The 24476-nt window shown below is 33.7% G+C and overlaps 1 protein-coding gene across 1 annotated transcript in view; it reads right to left on the bottom strand.

Moving 5' to 3' along the window:
• LOC136855218 (neural cell adhesion molecule 2-like) overlaps positions 1–24476 on the bottom strand; it is a 42058-nt gene that overhangs the window by 84 nt on the left and 17498 nt on the right. The window contains 12 exon segments of the mRNA XM_067132127.1: positions 1–819; positions 1495–1607; positions 2500–2646; positions 2649–2678; positions 3018–3238; positions 6153–6258; positions 7895–8030; positions 9641–9795; positions 13289–13448; positions 18243–18373; positions 21284–21428; positions 23615–23763. The exon segment at positions 1–819 is cut by the window's left edge and continues 84 nt beyond it. Of these exon segments, the coding sequence (XP_066988228.1) occupies positions 1–819; positions 1495–1607; positions 2500–2646; positions 2649–2678; positions 3018–3238; positions 6153–6258; positions 7895–8030; positions 9641–9795; positions 13289–13448; positions 18243–18373; positions 21284–21428; positions 23615–23763 (2312 nt within the window).

Consider the following 24476-nt stretch of genomic DNA (forward strand, 5'->3'; position numbering starts at 1 on the left):
TGGAAGCTCAGACGAGTGTTCCAGCCCCTGCTCTGGAATGAAGCTCATCTGAGTCCGCATAGTACCACTGGTCGACCCAAGGTGTTGTGGCGCTAGGCCTAGGCCTATGGCTAGTTGAGGTGGCCCCCCTCCACTGCTACTGCTGCAGTGGGCGCCCGCAAGGTTGGTGCAGCTTCGTGACACACCCATCAAGGAAGAAGCGCAAGGGAGAACTAAGGGCGGCTCTCCGCCCCCCATGTTCACCCCGGGGAGTGGCTGCATGTAGTGAATGGCACTTTTGTTAGAACCTACAGAGGAATTCCCGCCATCTTTGGTTGCGATGATGCTGAGCTGCTGTTGGTGATGATTGTCGTCTGTGGAAGTGCTGTAGATCACGCCCAGCTGGGGATGGGCGCTCTGATGAATGGCGAACGTGACAGGCGTCCCGTGCTGCTGCAGAGGAGGCCAGTGAGTCGGAGGAGACGATTGCCTTACGCAAGGCTGGGTGATGACCGCCCGCGTCCCGCACCGCTCCACGGAGGCGGACCTCTGCAGCCTATACTGCTGGGGGGACGTCCTCGGGAAGGAGATCTGGGAGGTTGTCTGGTCCTGGTGGATGATGTGCTGGGTGGCAGCAGACGCCGAGAGCTGCTGCTGTTGGGATGACTGGCCGGGGGGCGTGTGGTGAACGACGTGCTGCGTAGGAGACAGGTCGTTGCAAGAAGATGAGCAATACTGGGGAGGTGGAGGAATGTGGGTTGGGATCGTGAAGACGCCTCCGCCTCCGCCGCCAGCACTGGCTGGCGTGGAAACGGTTCCGCTACTGCATTCTGAAGTTATCTGGGAAAAGGATGGCTGTCCAGTTAATCCGTAAACATAATTAGTACTGAAAAGAGTAGTATAAATGAAGAAAACGTCACCACGTATAAAAATAAAAATAAATACATTCTACGCTTTTTAAGGTGTACAGAAAGGTCTAAAACATAAGAGTCACCTAAAGGTAGTAAAAGAGGGAGAGAGGTCCTATGAAAATTAACTTTTTGAGGGTCTACATATAAAAAAAACGTTATGCATTCTAAAACAGGTCTACAGAACGTCAGGTTTAAAACATAAGAGTCACCACAGGTAGTACAGGAGAAAAAGAGATTATATCTTAATGAAAATGAAACAGGGATAAAATTGACTCAATGTATATCAAGAGGATGATGGCTTTTGTGTCAAATCAAGCAAAGAATCTGAGAAGAATTAGTCTACTCAAAAGAAGTAGATTCAATAGTCACTCATAACATAAAAATTTTAGTTATACTGAATTAAAAGGACAACTTTACAGGGATCAAATTGACTCAGTAGTATATAAAGAATCAAAAAAAAAAATTAAAGAATTTGAAAATAAAGTCTGCTCAAAGAAAGTTGATTCAAGCATAAATTTTGTTTACATTGGATTAAAAGAACCACTTTATTGAACACCAAATTTTCCTTGTATTCTTATGAATTACTACACATCAAGTCACTCACTATGAAAGGGTCAGATTCGGCCAGGTCAGGGGTGTCCCCTGCGTCGTGACCCCTGGCCATTCCTTCGCCAGAAGGTCCTCCAACATCTTGTCCCTCCTCTTTGGCCTCAAGTTCTGAAAATTGTGATTGTGAAGGTGAATGGAGTTGGAGAATTGTGACAATTTTGGTGGATATTTATTTAAACAAAGAAAAAGTTGATTAAGTTGTTAGTATCTAGTTTTTTATATATTTCTGTGAATATGGAGACAACATTATTTTATGGAAAGTAAGAAAACTGATGATATTTCTTATAAATAATGATTTAGCTATTTCATATGGCATCATTAACTATAAAGCCCCGTTTTATTATCTTTTCATTATAACAGTATCATCATAAATATCAGCATAATTTAGAAAATCTCCAATATTTCTACTTTAAATAATTATTATAGCTTTGAATAAGGTAAAATTAAACTATACACACACACACATATATATATATATCTATATCTATATATATATATATATAAATATATATATATATATATATATATATATATATATATATATTATAAATATCTGCATATATATAAAATAATCTCCAATATATATATATTTAATAATTCCCCATATTCCTAATATATGTATACAAATATGTATAAATATATATATATATATATATATATATATATATATATATATATATATATCATATATATATATATATATATAGAATATATATATATATATAACATATATATATATATATATATATATAGAAACAATCCCTAAAAGACACACACACACACACACACACATATAGGGGTTTACAATATATATATATATACATATATATATATATATATATATATATAAATATATATATATATATATATATATATATTCTTAATCTTAATCATCTTTTCATTATTGCAAAAATCATCCCGAATGTCAGCATGATCCTGCTAAACCCCAAATTAATAATTCAACAGAAAACCAAAAGAGACTGTTGCCAGCGGTCCCTACCCTGTCCTGCAACAAGATCAGGAGTGCTTGCAGAGTCCCTGGAGCAATGCTTTCGGGTGACGAACACCACGGCAGTGGCCAGCAGGAGAAAGGCGCCCACAATCCCCAAGAAGACCCCCAGAAGGGGGGACACAGCCCCGGAGGGGTTTCTTCAGGTTCTGGCTGGGTGCTCGATACTCCTGAAACTGTAAGGAAGAGAAAAGGTATGATTTGATTATTCAGTGTTTTTCCAATTGCAATGGGAAATATGGAATACATATACATATACGTATATATGTGTGTGTGCATGTAAAGCAAAGTATAAATGAACATTGAAACTTTTTAGAATCAAGTGGTAGAGCCTTTGAAGATAAACCATTTTCACGGTACATATGGCATAATATAAAATAGATGCAGTGACAAATGATTTATAATAAAAACTGTAAGTTCTAATTCCCTTCTCACCCTTTCCCCTTAAAAAAGGACCCCTTTAACCATCCCCCTCCCAAAAATTAAATGTAACCAATTCCCACTGGAACCTACAACCCCAACATGAACCTGACACTCACTCATCCTATTCTCTGCAACTTTCAGAGTGAAAGCCTCCAGGGAGACAGGTGGGGATGACCCCCTCCGGTTGATGGCTGTCAGGGTGACGACGTAGTCCTCCCCAGGGGCCAGGCCCTCCACTGTGAAGACGGGCGACATCCCTTCCAGGACCCGGACCGGCTCGGAGACTCCGGAAGAATAGACGGCAGCTCTGGAAAGAGAGAGATGGTGGGAACTGGGGGCGGTGATTCGCTTGTGATTTGATCTCAACCGATGTCTGAGGAGATTAGAAAGATCTCTCTCTCTCTCTCTCTCTCTCTCTCTCTCTCTCTCTCTCTCTCTCTCTATTTATCTATCTATCTATAATATATATATATATATATATATATATATTGAAATAAAAATATATATATATTTTTAATGCAAGATGACTAGGGAGAGAGCTGTGGAGATAAATAGAACTGGTGCAAATGATTATCACAGATGAATATGTATGCTGAGATTGTTTGTATGTATGTATATTTACAAGAAGGGAAAATGAGTGGAACAGACAGTGAGAATGGTGTTTAATTCAGAAGTGTTTCGCATTTAGCAGAATGCATCCCATTAAATATGACGATTTCATTATTGCGGGTCAGATCTGCAGCCCAAATGAATTATTGATCCTGAGAGTCTCTTCATCAAACAATTTATTATATATGAACACCAGTCCACCTTTATCACATAAACCTTTGTTAACCTGGTGTTTTTAGCAGATTCTTTCAGTTTCATTTAACCTGGATGGTAGGTCAAATGACCCCAAAGATTTCTTAACTTTGTAATTTTTTTCTAGTATTTTTATCATAACTTTTATTTAACATAATTTCTGGTGTAATTTTGTCAATCTTTAGTGTACTTTTATGTATACATAAAATTTTGATTTTTATTTTAATTTGTGTATAAATGAATTTTAGACAACTTGCAAATTTATATAATTTATTTTGTTCATTATTTATTGTACAGAACTCTGAGGATGCATTCAAAATAAACAAACCCAAAAGTGCATAAATTGTAATGACTCGCCTTTCCCGTTCCTGCTCCTGCTCCTGCTCCTGCTCCTTCACTGAGTGCATTAAATATATATTACCTTTGGCTGATAGATAACTTATCTCGTTCATCTATATTTTCATGCAAAATAAAACTTCTGATTATAATTCAATAAATAAAACAAGATAAGCATAAAATACGAAAAAAATATAGCCCGATTTCACAATGAGGAGAGAAATACGATTCCTAATTTGATTATTTATGGTCTAACTGGTTAAATAGACAGCTATAAGACAAGGAAGAAAAAAAATATAGTTTTTCTACTTCCGAGAAAATAATATCCTCAAGAAATCAAGATATCATTTCAAAAACTTACCGGTAAAAACACCTGTTAAAACGATAATTGCCAACAATATTAAAATGTGAAATAACTATTTCGAATATCCACGCTCAATAAAATTTTGAGCCACCAACTACAATATTCACATAAAGTGAAGCCAATTTCATCAAAGTTCTATGTAAAACAAGTGCTCTGAAATAAGTTTATGAAAATTTAAAAAAGCGGAAAAAATAAAAATGTTACCCACAAAATGAAAAATTTGAATTTTTCAGATGCACCAGTTGAATGGAAGACGACCTACTGTAGAAAGTCTTTTGCATTATATACTTCATTTAAAAACGATGCTTAACATAATAAAGTTGCCTGCTGCTACCTGACTGTCATTAAATTAGGACTTTTTTCGGTATGCCAGTCTTGTTTGATTCATTAAATTACAATAAAGAGCTTTAATAAAGTGAATATTTATATGTTTTAAATAAATATCCACAAATATTGTGGAGATTTGCTATAAGTAATGCTCATTATCAAAATCATTGTAACAACGTATTAACATAGTTACTTCAGTAATCCAATCTACTCTAAGAAAACAATCAGACGACTTGTTAATAACACGGAATGAATATTACCACTGTCCACTTAAAAAATTCAATGCGGGGATAATCTACAAATATTGTAACATTTGCTATAGCAACCTCCCTGACAACAGAAGAAAGACTTTAACTTTGGGGAAGAGCTTCTCTCCCTAGCCTTGGCATTTCGACGAAAGGTCAGTTGTCCCTTAGAGAGAATCTTCAGTTACTCCCTTCTGGGGCCTAGGGAATGTTTTCTAGGATATTGATCACTCTCAGGAAACTGTGATACATTTGGGTTTCGTGCTGATTGCGATGAGTTGAGTAATTTGGCATTGGAAATTTATTCATATAAATGAAAAAGTATGAGATTTAATTTTTTTATTTCTTGTTTGCCAGAAGCAAGCTGGCATTTAAAAAGAGGGTAGGATTTTAAACTTTGAAAAGAGTTATAGATACCATTTTCATTATCAATATATATAGGTCGTTTATATATAGAATCTATATATTACTCCGTTCTGGGTCCAGGGAATATCTTCCAGGATATCTTCCATTTATAGGGCACTGTGTTACGTTGGGGCTATATATATGATGACTTATATAATTTGTATATATATATTTTTCTCATATAAAGGAAAAATAAGTGATAAAATATTATTTTATATATATATATTTTTCTTACTTGTATGCCAGAAAGGGAGTTTTGTATATTCAAACTGGAGGAGAAAAGAATATTTACAACTTTGATAAAAATACAAAACTTGGGGATAAAAGCATAGGCTCTTATGAAACACCATTTTATGTGATATAAACAACAGATACACACACACATATATATATATATATATATATATATATATATATATATATATATATATATATATATATATATATATATATATATGCATAATGCAGCTGAAAAAATAAATCACGTAATTTCATCTGTTTCCACCAAGTATATATTCCTTTTTCTTAAAGCTTTTTGTGGAAGTGACAAAGAAAAACTTCTATTAAAAAGGGATCACTTTCACGTTTTATCGTTCTATTGTTTCTATTTCATCCCATAAAACCGAAAACCTTTTCTGCAACTCACAAAAAAAATAAAATTGCCTTCTGATACTCACAAATGTTTCAGCCATCCACCTCATAAGATTTCCACCATACTAAAGCCCAAATTCCCTCTCTCTTACCTGAAAGTCTGGGTAAGTCCTCCGTCCGCACCTGGTTTACAGGTGATTAGCAATGACCCAGCTGACTGGTTGGCTAACACGCAGTCATGAACGCTGTCCGGAGCACCTGGGTGGGATAATGATAATGATATGATGATACTGATTTTCCTGGGATGTTATTGTTAACAGTTGTTGAGACCTGCAATCATATAGCTAAATAGCGATAAATTTCTTATCCAGTCAGTCTCTGATTTTAAAATGTGTCAATGGAAACACAGGTGCTATGAATATTGACCTGGACCAATTTTCTTATGGGAGTTAAAATCGTTTAGTAATTTTCTCTCTTTGTGTCTGATTTCAAAAGTATCAGTATTAGTACAGGTGTTATGAACACTAAATTTGACCAATTTCACCATGTTTAATTTTAAACTGCTTTAATTTTTTTTCATGTGACTTTAAAATCATTTAGGAACGTTTTCCAGTACAAAAAAATGTGTAGTTTACAGAAAGATGTGTAAAGTACAGATTTAGTTTTACTGTAACTAATTTTGAATACATTTTAAAAGATAGTTAAATATGGATAACTCATTACGAGAAATCAGATTTAATTATGAATATATTTATGGAATATAAACATGAGAGGTGGCCAAATATCATTAAATAATCCTCATCACTCATTATGTACAATCTGTTGCATTTAGAAATATATTAATGGGAAAGCATAAACACTGAATCACTCTAAATATATTAAAAAATTATAAACATGGAAGCTGGTTAAATATCATTGAATTATCCTTATAACTCATTAAGTTCAATCAGATGCATTTAGGAATATATTAATGAAAATACATGAACATTGACCCGATTTTCCCAACTTATTCTCAAACGACATTCTGTTTTGTGTTGTGAATATTTTAAAGGGATCTAACTTACAGAGCTCAACAATAGCCTGAAGAACGAAGTTCATATGGACCAGAGGAAAAATGGGCCAGAACACATGGAACACATCCATTAAGGAACTGCAGCCAAAAATTGAAGTGAATTCAGACCCAAATAATATTTACTTGTTTCATGAATGAGCGGGAAAAAAAAAATCGCGGATTAATTGGGCAGAATTTTTGCGGACAACTAATCTGCAGCGTTGAATGAGAGAGAGAGAGAGAGAGAGAGAGAGAGAGAGAGAGAGAGAGAGAGAGAGAGAGATTGCAGATCATTCTAAATACTTTTTCTTCAAGAGAATTACAAACACACAAATATTTTTCATTAGAAGGCATAATTAAGAGAGAGAGAGAGAGAGAGAGAGAGAGTTAGGGATCAATCAAAAGACAGAGAGAGAGAGAGAGAGAGAGAGAGGAGAGAGATGCAGATCATTTAATATTTTCATTCAAAGGGCATAATGGATCTGATCTCAATCTTCTTAAGTAAAAAACTCTGCTTAAACTAATGATATGAAAATAAACACATCCCAGCCGAACGCTATTGATAAATTCAGCTCCCAAAATATGCGCAGGAGCTCTCGATTTCGGAGGAATGCAAATGAAACGAAATCATCAAAACATTTCTGAACATCAACTCAAATACATTCTGAATGCAGGCATATATAGGTCTAGTTTTTCATTTGTTTTTTTGCCTTGTTATGCTCACCAGAACATTGATTTGTAAACAGAACCATACATAACATAACACGGGAAGCAACTTCTTTTAGTTACACTGTGTAATTTTCTCGGGCCATGGCATATGAACTTTAAACATCTGAGTCTCACCTGCGGGTTGCAGGGTAAAGGCACACGGATCCTCTTGCCTCCCCACCAAATTCGAAGCCCAGCAAAAGACTGTTCCGTAGTCCCGCGCTGAATAGGCCACGTATCGCAGAGTGGATTCCAGGCCACTGATTGTGTACTGGAGGAGAGAAAAAATGAAGTGTGTTCAATGCAGAGTCAGTACGTACCTCGATAAAGAAATAGACTGGAGAGAGATATGGAATATGTTAAATGCAGAATCAGGAACATTTCTAAAAGAAATTGACTGAACAGTTTTGGGAATGAATAACATGCTTCCCCTTGATACAAAGAATGGTTACTTTATAACACCTGTATACTGTTTCCAAGTCTATGAAAGCTACTGAATTAAAATGAGTTTCAGATGACTTCATGAGAATTATAACTTTACAATCACCTGCATATTCCTACATTTCATGCATATTATTCTTAAGTCTATCAAAGATGTTAAATGAGAATGAGTTCCAGATACAGACTACTCTAAAAAGATCTGCAAATTGTTTCCAAGTCTATTAAAGCTATTGGACTGGAATGATTTTCAGATATATCAAGATTACTGGCGCCCACAGCAATATGACTCTGTATGTATCTTATCTTTGGCAACTAATGGCTTTGTATATCTAGACATCACAGCCCAAACTACGTATATTGAGAAATTCATTATAACGACAGCGTAACGTCTTCTTTATAAAAGAGGTGACTGAAGGCCCCAGTTCATACAAAATGACAACAACTAGTGTTTACTTCTGATAACCGAAGCTGTGAGCTTCCCAACCCAGAAATGAATTTTAGATCGACAACAAGAGTTGGATCTTACAAACCGGACGCACAGTTCCCCCAAAAAGGAGAAGAGGATCCCATTGTAAGAAAAATCCATTGGAGTTTATAAGAAAATAATAAAGAGTATATATATTATATGCAAATGCCTCTCTAACATAGATAACAAGAATCATTTCAGTAGAAGAAATGGAAGCACCTTTTAACGATATGTTTAACAGAACTTTTTCGAAATCTTCACGCAAGAATCATGCTATTTAAATCAGATTTTCCTGAGGACATCCAAATAAAGCAAGTAAATTTATCCTAAATCCACGATGAAAATAAAAATGAAAAGAAAGGAAGTCTAGATCGATGGATAAATTAGATCTTACAAACTTTGATAAACATTCATGCAATGAAACAGAAATATCCTTGAAGACTATGTGTTAATAATGCGAGCAAAAATATAGAGAAATATCCATTAGGAAATTTAAAATAAAAATAAAGGAAATAAAATTGAAATGCATTACCTCTCAACGAAGGTCTTGATAAAGGAATCATTCCACTAGGAGAAATTAAAGGATTTTTCATGATATGGTAACAATATAAAAATAAATTCACAACGGAAATAAAAATAAAAAAGGAAGGAGATCATGAAAAATTAAAAGAACTATCCTTTGATAATCATTCATGTCAATAAGGAACTCGAGTGAAAATTATTCATCCCAGAAATAAATTAAAAATGCACAAGAAATGAGAATGAAAATTATAGAAGTTTGAGGCCACAAAGCATTTGATAAACATTCATGCAATTAAAAGAAACTATCCTTGAGGAATATATGCCAATAATCAGAGTAAAACTATAAAAATAAATCCACAGAATGCAAAAGAAATGAGAATGAAAATAGAAGAGAAATGAGACTGAGACAGAGAGTTAAAGCTCACAAAGCCTTTGATAAAACACCGACCCACCTCATTCTTCCTGAAACGCGTCGAATCGACGGTGTTGTTGAACAGCCAATAAAAAGTCACGTTTGACGGATAAGCATCGACTTTGCACCGTAATGAGACCACTTCTCCTTCAACTGCAGTTACTGTGACCCGCCCTTGAGCACACATGGGGACGTCTGTCGAGCAAAATTGCCGAAGGAGAAAAACTATGAGCTGACAGATGGCAAATTCATACTCTTCCATTTGGCGAGAGTTTGAAGTGAAATGATACCAGTGTTTAGGCTTACATAGGAAGATAATTAATGATTCTGTTCTTAGTTATCATGGGATTAGTTTCTTTTGATAATGTGTAGAGTTTTTTCCAATATATATATATATATATATATATATATATATATATATATATATATATATATATATATATATATATATATATATATATATATATATATATATAGAGAGTGAGAGAGAGAGAGAGAGAGAGAGAGAGAGAGAGAGATATATATATATGATCAATACATAACTATATATATATATACAAGACGTAACAGAATCATAACACTTGTCTAAAATATATTTGATGATAGAAAATGGCATATATATATATAAAATAGATTATCATCACAAAATCTTGAAAGAATTGCCACGTTCTTCTTGTCTATAGTTGTCAATGACGGACACAGACAAACAATAAGTCATATCATAACTACAGAGCAGTTAGTTACCTTGATAAAAAAACCCATCACCAGGAAAAAGAGGACACGGGGAATAACTCTCTTATTTTCACCTGGAGAGGTATTTCCGAAAACTGGATTTAGGATTAGGATTACACCAGAGACTATAAAAAAATAGGAAAACGAATTTATCCTCTCAATTTTTACTAGCGTATACTCTCCTGGTGTATATAGGCAACGATGTTTTATAGTTTTTAGATACACTTATATATAGGTTTGTTTTTATATATATATACTGTTATATATATATTATAAATGGGGTTTTTTAGAGAAGTAGTGTGGAGAGAGAGAGAGCTAGTGTTTAGGGTTCCGTTTTAAAGAGGAATTAAATTTTAGAGAAGTATTTTGCATGTTTGATGGCGATCAATATCATGTATAGTAAATGATTATCTAAAACTTTAAAAGTTTTATCGAGATGTTTCATACTGATACTTATTAACAACGTATTTTTCAGTAAAAAATATTGTAGTCTTAACGAAAGAGAAACCGCCTTGATAAAATTATTTAATTGTGATTCATATCTTTCAAGGTATAAAAATCTTATGAGATATTTCCAAAAATTGGATTTGATAAATAAGCGGATTCTTTTGTTTCTGTAATAAAAAAACGAATTTTATTCATACTTCCTCTATATTTTTTCCATCCATGAAGCATTACTCTCTAACCCTGGTCTCTAGTTTTCTGTTACAACAAAAATGTCTATTAGATTCTGATTCATTATAACCTTTTCCGTCCGCACTGTATTTGTCCTGTGGTAAAAATTTTACGAAAACATCAAGATACAGTGGCTGCCTTCAGATTTAAAAACTACTGAAAAGAGGCTGATAAAATTATATATGTTGATCATCCACCCTCCAATCATCAAACACTTTAAATTGCAATCCTCTAGACTCAATAGTTTTTATTTTATTTAAGGTTAAAGTTACTCCTAATCGTCCATCCGGCAACGATAAGGGATAGGGCTCAATCGCGCCGTGGTTGAAGTTGCATGGGCTACGGCTCATGATGCTGAAACCACCTGAAAGATATCATTTTCGGTGGACTAGATTTCTCTTGTTTACTAAATTATCAAGCTCGTATTGCGCCAGTCATCTTGAATATGGCTAGCCTATCCTCACGCCGGCGGAAAAAGTGTCATTCGATGTAATAAAACAGGTTTTAAAACCTCATTTGGGATTCATTTAACACACCACCTGAATCCAGCATGCGCAAAAATTTTAAAATTTTATCCTCGTAACTGAAAGAAAAAGAAAACAAGTATAAAATGCGCCAAAGTTTAAAAGGAATTACAGTTCGAGTTTTCTGTACAGCGTATGATCAAGCCACCGAAAATAGATCTGTCTTACAATGTTCTCGGCATATATGCTGTATGATATATATATGAATATATAATACGGCCCGTTATATATGTCCTATATCGTTGCCAGATATACGATTATATAACTTTAATCTTAAATATAAATATAAAATATACTGATACTATATATATGCAATTTGGTATATATATATATATGAGGTGGATGATCAACATATTTGCAGCCCTCTAGCCTCAGTAGTTTTTAAGATGATTGTACGGACAAGAACAAGTTTACGTAACAGACCAATAGCCATTTCAAAGTTTTCTTTTACAGAAAACTAGAAGTCGACTGACATCAAATGAAAAAAGAAAACTCGAATTCAGTATTCTCAGAGCTGGAAGAACAGCCTGTACGAAATGCGCATAAATGCCAATTTCAAACATCCTGACACGTGACTCCAGGAAACTTCTTCTTTTTCATAAAATTGCAATGCCAAAAATATGGCCACGTTTTTTACGGCGCAGATGCGTTTTCTGCCATTTTGTATAATCAAGGCCAGTGAAATAGATCTAGCTTTCTGTGGTCTTGGTATAATGCTGCACGAGCTGATGGTCCATGTTAATTCAACCAGGTTTTTGTGGTATCTGGCCAATATCGTTGCCAGAGCATGATTATGGCTATTTTAATGTTAAATAAAATAAAAATTACTGAGGAGGGTAGAGGGATTTCAATTTGGTATGTTTGATGATAAGAGGTGGATGATCAACATATCAATTTGCAGCTTTCTAACCTCGGTAGTTTTTAGTTCTGAGGGCGGATTTAAAAAAGTATATCCCAAAAACTGCTGACGGTTTCAGATAAACGTCTTAAACAGTTTACTTTACAGAAAAATAAAAATCACTGAAGTACTTTCAATCCTAGATTGACAGATAAAAAAAAAGGGGGCGGACTGACATCAAAGACGCGGAAACGAAATGGACTCAGTCACTCCCAGCAGTGAACAGTCTGTAACCATTTCAATTTCAACGTTTTCCAGATTGAATTCGGCGCAAAAATTCCTTTTCAAGCATAAACATTGCAATAGCAGCTCTGCTTGGCTGGTGCAAATTTACTGCAAAGATTGTTTGCCATTTCGCCTAATGTCCAAACCATTTCAAGATGGCTGAGATCACTTTCAGATAAACGAGACTGATGTCGACGAGGCTGTTAATTGACGAGTTTTGAGGCATCCGTCTGCAGTATTGATGGGCCCGGGTAATATATAATAATTTATATTCGTGTTGGCTTTGGCGTAATGAAAAAATGTCAGCTTTGATGTTAAATAGATTTAGCTGATTCACCTACCATAAAAGATGTATAAATTTCTTTGATTTCGAAATTACTGCATAGGAAACAAAATTATAGAAAGCAGTTTTGAATGATGGATTGAAATGTAGTATTTTCCCATAATTGTGCTTTCGGATTTTGCATAAACGTTTTAAATGTTGCGAATGAGTAAACGATTCACTGAATCGGCGGGCTATGTCCTAGATTTATGATCAGCATGAAAGGCGTCACAAATTCACTCAACCCTCTCAGAGTTCCTGACATCTAACTTTCAAGCCCCCCAAATTTTTCTTCTGTCTTCATTTACATACATTGAATACTGAGGTTCAGGGGGTTGCTGGAAGTGGTGGCCACGGAATTGGTGGCTCTGCAAGTGTAGGATCCAGCGTCCTGTCGCTGGACTCCCTGCAGGACGAGGTTATTTCCTCCCACGATGATGCCCGCGCCCTTGTTGTGGCGAACTTCGTTCTCCTGCAAGAAAGAGTGTTCGAAGATTCTGAGATTGGACTATAATTCTTTTTATGTTTTTGGTATAATTCGGTTTTTCCATAAGATATGTATTTTATAAACTTCAAGTGGTGGATTGTTAACAGAGACAGTATGGAAATTATTGAGAAAAATTCTGAAATTGGATTGTCTACTTTTTTTCTGTTTTAGCTTTCCATAACACATACTTATTCTTCAATAGTTAGCTTGTTAACAGATGTAGTATGGGAATTATAAAAAAATGTGAATCTGAGCCAATTTTTCTTTTATATTTTAGGTTTTGCATAAGACATTTATTTTATAATTTTCAATTGTTGTTATCAGATGTGGTATGGAAATTATTGAAAAAAACCTGTGAAATTAAAGAATCCTTTTTTGTTATATTTCGGTTTTTGCATAAGGCGTAAATTGTACAGTTTGCAATTTTCTGGCTCAATTTTATCAGACGTAATGTGGAAATTATTAACATCAATCACAGCTGAAATATGAAAATGTTTAAAACCTCATTTTGATAAATCTCAGATTTTACATACATATTCTGTATAATCTTAATTGTTGTCGTATTGTTATCATACATAATATGGAAATTATTTAGCTATATCACAGCTGAAAAAGGCACATATTCTAAATCTTATTTTATATATTTCGGAATTTACAAAAGGCACAGCATTCTGCGTAATCCTCAGTTGCTGAATTTTATGAAACATGGAAATGATTTAAAAATCTTTCAAGAAAAATCCACTGATTTCATAAAGATGAAACCAAACCCCTCTCCAATCTGTTGACGTATTTCTATTAGACGTAACATAAAAATAATAAAAAAATTCCATTTGAAAAATCCATAGATTTTATCACATAAAACCAAACGTAACTCCAGCTCATTGATGCAATCTCATCAAACGTAACACGAAAATAACTAAGAAAATATCCCAGTTTTAAAATCCAGACCTTTAAAACAGAAAACCAAATATCCTCTAGATCACAAGATTCCTTGCAATACACCGCCTCTAAAACAGAGAGCAGAAACGAATTGTCATTCTTCCTCCGTTGCTAAAATCTCCCGTGAAAAGAGAGTTATTTCGCCTTACAGCTCAAAAGCCCGACTATTACTAGCCAGAGGTTTTCGTTTCTCTTGGTCTCACTTTTCCATTTAGAAATATTTGCTCATCCACGGTGCGTTTCCTCACCATTATTCTGAGTGGCGTTGTATATTCTCTCTCTCTCTCTCTCTCTCTCTCTCTCTCTCTCTCTCTCTCTCTCTCTCTCTCTCTCTCTCGATTTTAACATCTGATTCTCACATGAGAAGTAACAAATCCACAATATTCACAACTTCATACAGCTTTATAGAAGGCTAATTAGTTATACATTCTCTCTCTCTCTCTCTCTCTCTCTTTCAAATGCTGATTCTCACATGAACCTCAGGTGGCTTTAAACATCCAAAATATTCGCAGCTTCGTATACCTGAACAGAAAGCTAATTAATATCACGTCAAATACCTCTACATGTAACATGCATATTCGGAGTTCCTAGGTTTTAAAACTCTTTCTTATCAACACCCCATCCTCTCTCTCTCTCTCTCTCTCTCTCTCTCTCTCTCTCTCTCTCTCTCTCTCTCTTTCTGATATTAATGATAGTTGAGACTTTGAAATCGAGCGAAAAACTGCTATCATGTTAAGAAATCATTGAGGAACGACGTGGATTAATTATTATTTTTTGGTGCTAAAATAAAACTAAAAAAAATCTGTGATGATATTTCACAGGAATTCGCATAAATCGTATTTGAATTCCTGAATTCAATACTGTTATGTATCTGTACTGAGGTTTTACATCAGAATAGAAATTAATAATTCTTCAGTGTATTCACTGGATAATGATTTGAATATTTAGAGCAGTCTATGAAAAAAGGACTATTAGAATTTAAAAATGTATTAAGGAGTGTATAAAGCATTTCCGAGCTCCGAAGCATTTTTCATTCTAGGCCCAAAGGGTAAAAGAAAAAAGATTAAGAGAGAGAGAGATAGATGAAAGAGAGAGAGAGAGAGAGAGAGAGAATATAGTTAAATCTCCTGTTCCTGATTTCTAGCATTCGCTCTCGCGCTTGCCTTCTAATTTATTTCCAGATCGAGAGAGAAAAAGAGAGAAAAAGAGAGGACCCCGACCTGGAAAAACTTCGAGCCGTGGGGATAATCTTTACGAGGTCATTTGGGGGCGATGCTTGTCTTCCTCGTCAGAAATTATCTTCACTCGAAGGACGTCGTATTTCCCCAAATATACTTTCCTCCGGAGGGACCCTGGCCCCAGGGAATGGCTAACTGGGTACCTGCAGAGGCCCCTTGCCAAAAATCAAGCAATAAAGTTTTGCATGATATATCTGTGATATCTCTGTTTCAAAGTCTTCCTCGTTAGAAATTATCATCGCTGGAAGGGCGCCGTATGTCCCTGATTATGCTTTCCCCCGAAGGGGTCCTGGCCCCAGGATCGTGGCTGAGTGCTTGCAGAGGTCCCGTGCCAAAAATCAAAGAGTAAGTACTTGCCTGTGAATCTGTATGTCTGTAAGTCCAAGGTTAGTCAGAGTTAAGGAGAATTAACGTAAAGACAGCTTCCTGTAAAGTGACACGGTAAGACAATGCAAGAAATCGTTTTCTTAATCGTTGATTCCCTGGGCAAAACAACCTGACAAGACAACTTCCCAGGGGGATAAAGGGGAAAGAAATTGGTGAAAATGTGTAGGTTGGGGTCCTCCTTAGAGCCAGTATGGAATATTCAGCTTTGATTTCTTAAGGGCACAAGGGGACGAAGGCTGGAAATCAGAAAATTTGGCTATATGCAGTCTCTCTCTCTCTCTCTCTCTCTCTCTCTCTCTCTTTGTCTTCATCACCTCCCTGTCTTTCTCTCTCTGTCTTTCTAGTTCCTGTTTTACTAGAAACGACTTTTTTCTCCTTTGTCATTACTTTCATCTATATATATATATATATATATATATATATATATATATATATATATATATATATATATATAAAAAAAAAAAACATATAATATATATGCTGGAATTATAATGACAAATTTTCTGTCCAGTAGCAAATGGAAAAACAATTGACAAAATAAAATAATGATATTTTCCTTATTTTAGCTTACGTTCCTCTCCCATCAATGTTTATGTGACCTTTCTAAATCATATTTATTTCTGATACCCTGTGTAACTTTACCGCAGTAAAATTGTTAATATCTGCTTCAGAATTATTCCTTTAAAAAAATTATCATACCCGACTGATTGATAAAGTTATTTTTCTGCCACAAGTTTTATGGGGTTTGCATAATTATATAAACTATATGTTTCTATTACTTTGTGTAACCTCACTAATGTAAAACAATTAATTTCTGCCTCAGAACTATTTCTCCAAGTCAAAATCATCATACCTGACTGATTGACAGATTCGTTTTCCTGCCACGAATTTCAAGGTGTCTAAAGTTCGCTTCCTATCATGAATATTTAGATATTTTAATGTCATCTGAAGTATTTAATATTATAAGAGGAAGTTTTATATCTGACTGATTGAGAGATATCATTTCCCTGTCACTATTTTTTCTGACATGCAGCTACCTTTACCAAAGGTAAAAGTAGCTTTCTTTCAGATATTTTATTATCAAATGAAGTGTTTAATATTATAATGCGAAATTATCATACCTGCCTGATACATAGATTAATTTTTCTGTCACGAATTTTCATGACGTACAGCTATCTTTCCCCAAATGGTAATTGCTTCCCATCACGATTGCTTTAGATATTTTAATGTTCTTGGAAGTGTTTAATGCTACGAAGCAACCAAAATACACTGATCTTCATGCGCTGTTCATGAGTGTAATAGGATTGCTTCATTCTATGAATAATAACCAAAGGCTTACGGAGAACATAAACATGTTAATATCTACGTTAAATAACCCAGTGCACAGAACACTGACATAGGGCAAGGAATTAAGATAAAAAAACCACTTTGTTCAAATAAGTAGGGTTAATGCTTTGGGAATCACTGAAGCATATAGGGTATTATGTTACCCATTAAAAAATGGAACTGTAAAGAGAGAGAGAGAGAGAGAGATTTCGTTACCATGTAAATAAAGAACTGAAATCAAAAGAATAAGTTAACAAATACTGAAAATCAGTAAATGGATAAAAGATGAGAGAGAGAGAGAGAGAGAGAGAGAGAGAGAGAGAGAGAGAGAGAGAGAGAGAGAGAGAGAGAGAGAGAGAACTAATTACACCTATAAGCACTTAAATTTCATTGCCATGTAAAGAAAAAAATAAAATTAAAAGAATTAGAAATAAGTTCTGAAAATCAAAGAGTTTCATAAAAAGGTAAAATAAGAAAATAGTAAGAATAGAGAGAGAGAGAGAGAGAGAGAGAGAGAGAGAGAGAGAGAGAGAGAGAGAGAGAGAGAGAGAGAGAGTTACCTAGAAACATTTCACGTTTGTTACATTGGAAAGAAAAGCTAAAATCAATTAAAAATCAAAGTGACTCATAAAAATCTAAAAAGTTTAAATGGATAAAAATAGAGAGAGAGAGAGAGAGAGAGAGAGAGAGAGAGAGAGAGAGAGAGAGAGAGAGAGAGAGAGAGAGGTGGGGGGGGAGGGGGGAAGTTAAAGTTAGAAGAACAAGTAACAAAAAAAAATACTGAAATTCAGATTCAAAAGTATAATATGTGAAAACAAGTAGAAATAAACCACTTCCCTTAACCTCTCAATCAAAATAAAACCGATCCAAATAGCAGAATTAATCCTACCTCTTTGAACCACCCAATCTTCTGAACTGGGGGATTGGCCTCTGTGTGGCAGTCGAAATAGACGTCGTCTCCTTGTCTAATGTGGTCTGGCTTCAAGGATGACCCGAGTTTGAGGGCGACCTCTGGAGCGTCTGTTTGAAGAAAAAGGGAAATATTTAGGCATAATCACTTAGTACATAGGCGCCTAATTCGAATTTTCATGCATATAATTCAGGGAGACTGGTATAGAATGCAAAGATTTTGATGCACGAAACAGAAGTACACTGTTACCTGAGGTTAAATAAAATGACATTAATGGGAACTTCTGTGCTAAGTGAATGAATCTAGACTGACTTGTTAAATGAATGAATTAAGATAAAATTCAGGCTAGGTACTCCTTCCCAGTTATTCCTATTATCATTATTGCTATTATCATTATTATACTGAAATACCAGCAACGATTGTCTCTGAAGAATGAAAACTCTACGGATGATTAACGCCTTATTTAAGACGCCAGCTTAATTACAATGTGACTGTTACAGTGCATTTTTTCACAAATAAAACTAAACCCAATTTGCAACCATTTTCCTCTCCAAAGAATGACGCACATCGGCGGATTACTGGTAGAGAGCAGTAACCATGAAAAAAAAATTACTAGAACTGATAGTGCTAACTCTGTATAAAACTTAATGCAGCTGATGCAGCTATTACTTTCAACACTGCGTGCATAACAGAGGGTCTTTTGCCTACATATAATTATCAAAATATCCACTCGTTTATCTACTGAATTTATTATGATTTTCTTGTGACAATTATCTTCGTAGGCATGCAACATTACCTCAACAAATGAAAGGAAAACTAATTTTCCAGTTCTCTTCAAAGTAAGGCCACCAATCCATATCTTTTCTTGTTTGGGGAAAGGGAATAAAAGGATTGTAAGGAATCTATATTGATTGCATATTTTCGGAAATAATAAACAAATCTTATTTACTTGTATTATAGATCTGACTAGCTTCCAAGCTCAACAGTTTGTTCTGAATTAATCTTGCTTTGACATTTTACAAATTGGTTTCGGAGTTTCCCATCGAACAAATATTTTGTTTCTAACTTTATACATGTGCAGATTTACTCATATATATAGATACATCAATAGAGAGAGAGAGAGAGAGAGAGAGAGAGAGAGAGAGAGAGAGAGCATAGCTAAAGAGACAAAGAGAGAAATAAAGAGAGAGAGAGAGAGAGAGAGAGAGAGAGAGCATAGCTAAACGAGGACAAGAGTGAAATAAAGATTGAGAGAGAGAGAGAGAGAGATAGAGAGAGAGAGAGAGAGAGAGAGAGAGAGAGAGAGAGAGTGATTTTGTTCTTCGGTTCATAAATTTGCAATAGATAAGTAGATACGTAGGTACATCAGTAGAGAGAGAGAGAGAGAGAGAGAGAGAGAGAGAGAGAGAGAGAGGGAGTTTCTTCCTAGTTTTATATCTTTGCAATAGATAAGTAGATACATAGATACATCAATAGAGAGAGAGAGAGAGAGAGAGAGAGAGAGAGAGAGAGAGAGAGAGAGAGAGAGAGAGAGAGAGATTGTTTCTAGGTATATAAATTTGCAATGGATATGTAGATGCATAGATACATCAATAGAGAGAGAGAGAGAGAGAGAGAGAGAGAGAGAGAGAGAGAGAGAGAGAGAGAGAGAGAGAGATCTTGTTTATAGGTTTATGGAATTGCAATTTATAAGCTGATGCACAGATATATCAAAACATAAAGGAGAGAGAGAGAGAGAGAGAGAGAGAGAGAGAGAGAGAGAGAGAGAGAGAGAGAGAGCGACGTGGTCTGGGGGCCTTAGGAACGAAGCTACTATCTTTCCATCCTGACTTCTCAATTGCCCTGCACTCTGGCCAAAGACATTACAAATCTGAACGCTGCAGCCCAGCTTCAAAAAGTGTTTGAAGCACTCCCCGAGATTAGGTCCTTCGGATATATAGCTCGAGAATTAGGAAGTAAAGAAGTAGTGAGAAGTGAGGATTGAGAGGAAAGGTGGGGAAGGGATAGGAAAGGGGGGGGGGAGAAATCAGAATGCAGCGAAAAGGGAGAAGGGGAAGAATAATCCTGAATGACTGACTCTCGTGAGACAGGAGAATATTGAATCAAGTCCATATGGGAAATAGCTTCCCAGCACATCAAAGAGTAATATGTAGCCTTTTCTGAATACGACAGCAAAGGCATGATCCTATATATATATATATATATATATATATATATATATATATATATATATATATATATATATATATATATATATATATATATATATATATATATATATATATATATATATATATATATATATATATATATATATATATATATATATATATATATATATTATTATTATATATTATTATTATTATTATTATTATTATTTTGTTATATATTAAACGAAACATTTGCTAAAAAATGTTTTCGAAGATAGATAATTTTTCTTTTCATAAGTCTGTGAAAATTTTTGCAATATTATAGAACCCTCGGAACCTATTTCACAAAATATATAAAACCTCAAGTTTTGCTCAAAATAAAGTTTTACATATATATATATAAGCCTTTTCCATAAATCTGCCGACATTTTGATAATACTGGCTTTCATTATATGCCCAGTTACCCGTTATAACGAAATATGAAAGTAAAAGTTAAAGTATTCCCTACATCAAAAGAAATTTGCTAAAAAGGTATATTTGAGACTCATAACTTTACCTAACAAATCTGTCAACAACTTTTGTAATATTATAGCACAGCAAGATACCATTTTCCAACCCACAATTTACAAATCTAGCCCAAAGGGCCCCTGGGAAAATATTAATGTGTAAAAGTGCTTCTAAAAATATTGTCCAAAGGCCCTTAGAAAAATTTCGTGACATAGAAATGCATCTATAACAACTCACAAATCTTCAACATTTTTCGTATTATAGAACACAAAGTACCTTTCTCCAACCTCGCATTTTTAAAAATATTGCCCAAAGAACCTTTGGAAAATGTCGTCACATAAAAATTGATCTATAACAACTTGCGTGTTACATTCAGAGTCACGCTGGTAGAAACTGGGGGGTCTGGGAGGGTGTGGGACGACCCAGTACAGGTGAGGGTGGCCCTGTTGATTTTGGGGCTGGCCACGAATCGGACCCACGAGACTGTGTCGCTGCCTATTTGTCGTGTCTGAGAAAAAGGAAAGAAAATATGATATAAGCACTTTGCATTAATCTCCATTTGCTTGCCTCTGAAAAAAGGAAAGAAAATATATATCTGTAGTTTCCCGTATTCTCCAGTTGTTTGCCCCTGAAAAAAGGAGAGAAAACATATATTTGTACTTTGCATTATTCTCCATTTGTTTGCCTCTGAAAAAAAGGAAGGAACACATATATCTGTAGTTTGCATTATTCTCCAGTTGTTCGTTCAGGAAAAAAGGAAAGAAAATATATATTTGTATGTACATTGCGTTATTCTCCAGTTGCTTGTTCCTGAAAAAAAAGGAAAGAAAATATAAATTTGTACATTGCATTATTGTCCAGTTGTTTGTCTCTGAAAAAAAAGGTAATTAAATATTTATGAAATTTGTACAATAGTCAATGGTGTGGTTATGAAAAGTCTTCTCATGTACGGAAGTATATCTAGAAATATTCAGAATTCAACACAATTACGTTAAATTTTCGAAAGATTTTCTATTAATGCATTCTAACTGTAATTAGAGTTATTGTCACTGTATTAAAAAAAAATATGTATGCAACGTTCTTTCTTAGTTTATACGCTTCTTGTTATACTTGATTAGAGACATGTATAAAAAAAAATGTTTTGAACAAGCTGAAACTTTTCTAACTTATCACACCTCATGAAGGAATAAAAGAAAAACGTGCTGAAACAAGCTGAAAATATTTTCATCTTATCACACTTTATAGAAAATAACAAAAGTTCTGAAAAACAAATTAAAATGGAAAACGTTTCTACCTTGTCAAAGTTTGAAAAATTAACAAAACGCGCTCTAAATAAATTGAAAACGTTTCTATCTTACCACACTTTAAATAAATGAAAAAAAAATCTAAAAAAAGAAGACGTTTCTATGTTATATTTAATAAAAATGAAAAACAAAAAAAATTTTGACAAATAAAAAAGACATCTAAACGTTGATACTCGTATATTATCAAGTATAAAAAAACAAACTCAAAACATTTTGAAAAATATAAAAAAAGGCATAAAACGTTTCTATATAATCACGCTTTATAAAAAATAAAAGAAAAAACTTTCTGTACATAAAAATAAAACATGAAAACGTTTCTGTCTCATCACACTTCACAAAAAATAGACAAAAAACTTTCTGAAAAAAACAAAACGTATCTACATTATAACATTTTCAAAATAAATGAAAAAAGTTCTAGAAGGAACAGAAAAGGTTTCTATCTAATCAAGCTTTGCGAAAAAAAATCTGAAAAATACAGTTTATAATAAAATTTTAAACATCATCAAAAAATGAAACAGAAAACGTTTCTATCTTAAAACACGTTATAAAAAAAAAAAAAAAAACTTTCTTAAAAATAAAAAATAAAATATTTCTATCTTACCACAATTTATAATAAATTTTTAATAAATCTTGAAAAGAAAAACGTTTCAATCTTATCAAACTCTATAAGAAATAAAAAAAAATATTGAAAAAAAAACGAAAAACTTTTCTATCTTATTACACGATATAAAAAATAAAAAAATATATATCACGAAAAAAAAAAAGGAATTATTTCCATATTATCATATTTTATAAGAAATAAAAAAAAAAATCTTGAAAATAAGATATTACAACACGTTTCTGTCTCATCACACTTTCTAAGAAAATAAAAGAAAATTTTGAAGATAAAAAAAAATACAGGAAATGTTTCTGTCTTACCGCACTTTATAATAAAAAATTTTGAAAAAAAAAGAAAACTTTCTATCCTATCCCACTTTAAAACAATTTTTCCTAAAAAATTTTGATGATATGAAAAAACCGAAAATGTTTATATCTTATCACACTTTATAAGAAATTTTCCAAACAATCTAAACAATAAATAAAAAAAATGAAACGTTTCTATCTTATCACACTTTATAAGAAATAAAAAAAATATCGAAAATAAAAAAAAAATACAGAAAATATTTCTATCTTATCAAACTTTATAAGCAAAAATAAACCAAAATTATATATAAAAAAACCAGAAAACTTTATCAAAATTAAAAAAATACTTAAAATAGGAGAAATCAGAAAACGTCTGCACCTTATCGAACTTCATAAAAATGACAAAAACGTTCTGGAAAAAACAATAAATGTCCATAAAAAAGTTATAAAAAATAATAAACATTTCAACCAGAGCAGACACACTCACCTCTTTCGATGTGAAATCCAGGGGTCTGCCATTGAGGTACCAAGTGATGTTGGCTTCAGGGTAAGCCCCTTTCGCCCGACACTCCAGCCTCTCTTCCAGCCCGGCTCTTACTGTGGCCGAGTCCGGTAATATGACTTTTTCGGGGGCCACTGGGAAAGAAGATAGATAAAGTTTTTGAGGGTTATTTTTTTGCAGTTCGTTCTTTTGTTTATTTGGAAAGGTATTGAGGGGGTATATAATGTCTTGTAGTATATGTATGTTATTGGTAATGATTTAACTTTACTTATTATTATTATTATTATTATTATTATTATTATTATTATTATTACTGAGCATGAATAACTCCCCTTCCTGAAGCGTTAATCTTGTAACATTGTTAAGAATCCACTTATTATCCTTAATATATATATATATATATATATATATATATATATATATATATATATATATATATATATATATATATATATATATATATATATATTATATAATGTGTTATAATATATAAAACCATTCTACAAATATGATATGTGTCTGTGAAAATTTTGATGTTTTGCTTGCAGATTATTCATTTGTTGTGAGATATGATAATATGATCTTAAAATGTCTTTTTCTTATAGATAAATTGTGTATCATGTGATTCTGAAATATGTTTTGATATGTCTTTTTTTCATTTGTTTAATATATTGTGCAGTAGATTAAAATGAATACTGAGTGTTATGAAATCAAATTCGTAATATGCCGAGTAGTGAGAAAGGTTAGGATTCTTATCACTTAACCGTTTCCTGTGTACCCATCTGTCTTTTACCAAAGGGAGTTGTATTCGAAGAGGCTACTTTGCTTATCTTGATGAAATGACAGT

The sequence above is a fragment of the Macrobrachium rosenbergii genome, chromosome 31 (assembly GCF_040412425.1).
Source record: "Macrobrachium rosenbergii isolate ZJJX-2024 chromosome 31, ASM4041242v1, whole genome shotgun sequence".
In the NCBI taxonomy this organism is placed as follows: Eukaryota; Metazoa; Arthropoda; class Malacostraca; order Decapoda; family Palaemonidae; genus Macrobrachium; species Macrobrachium rosenbergii.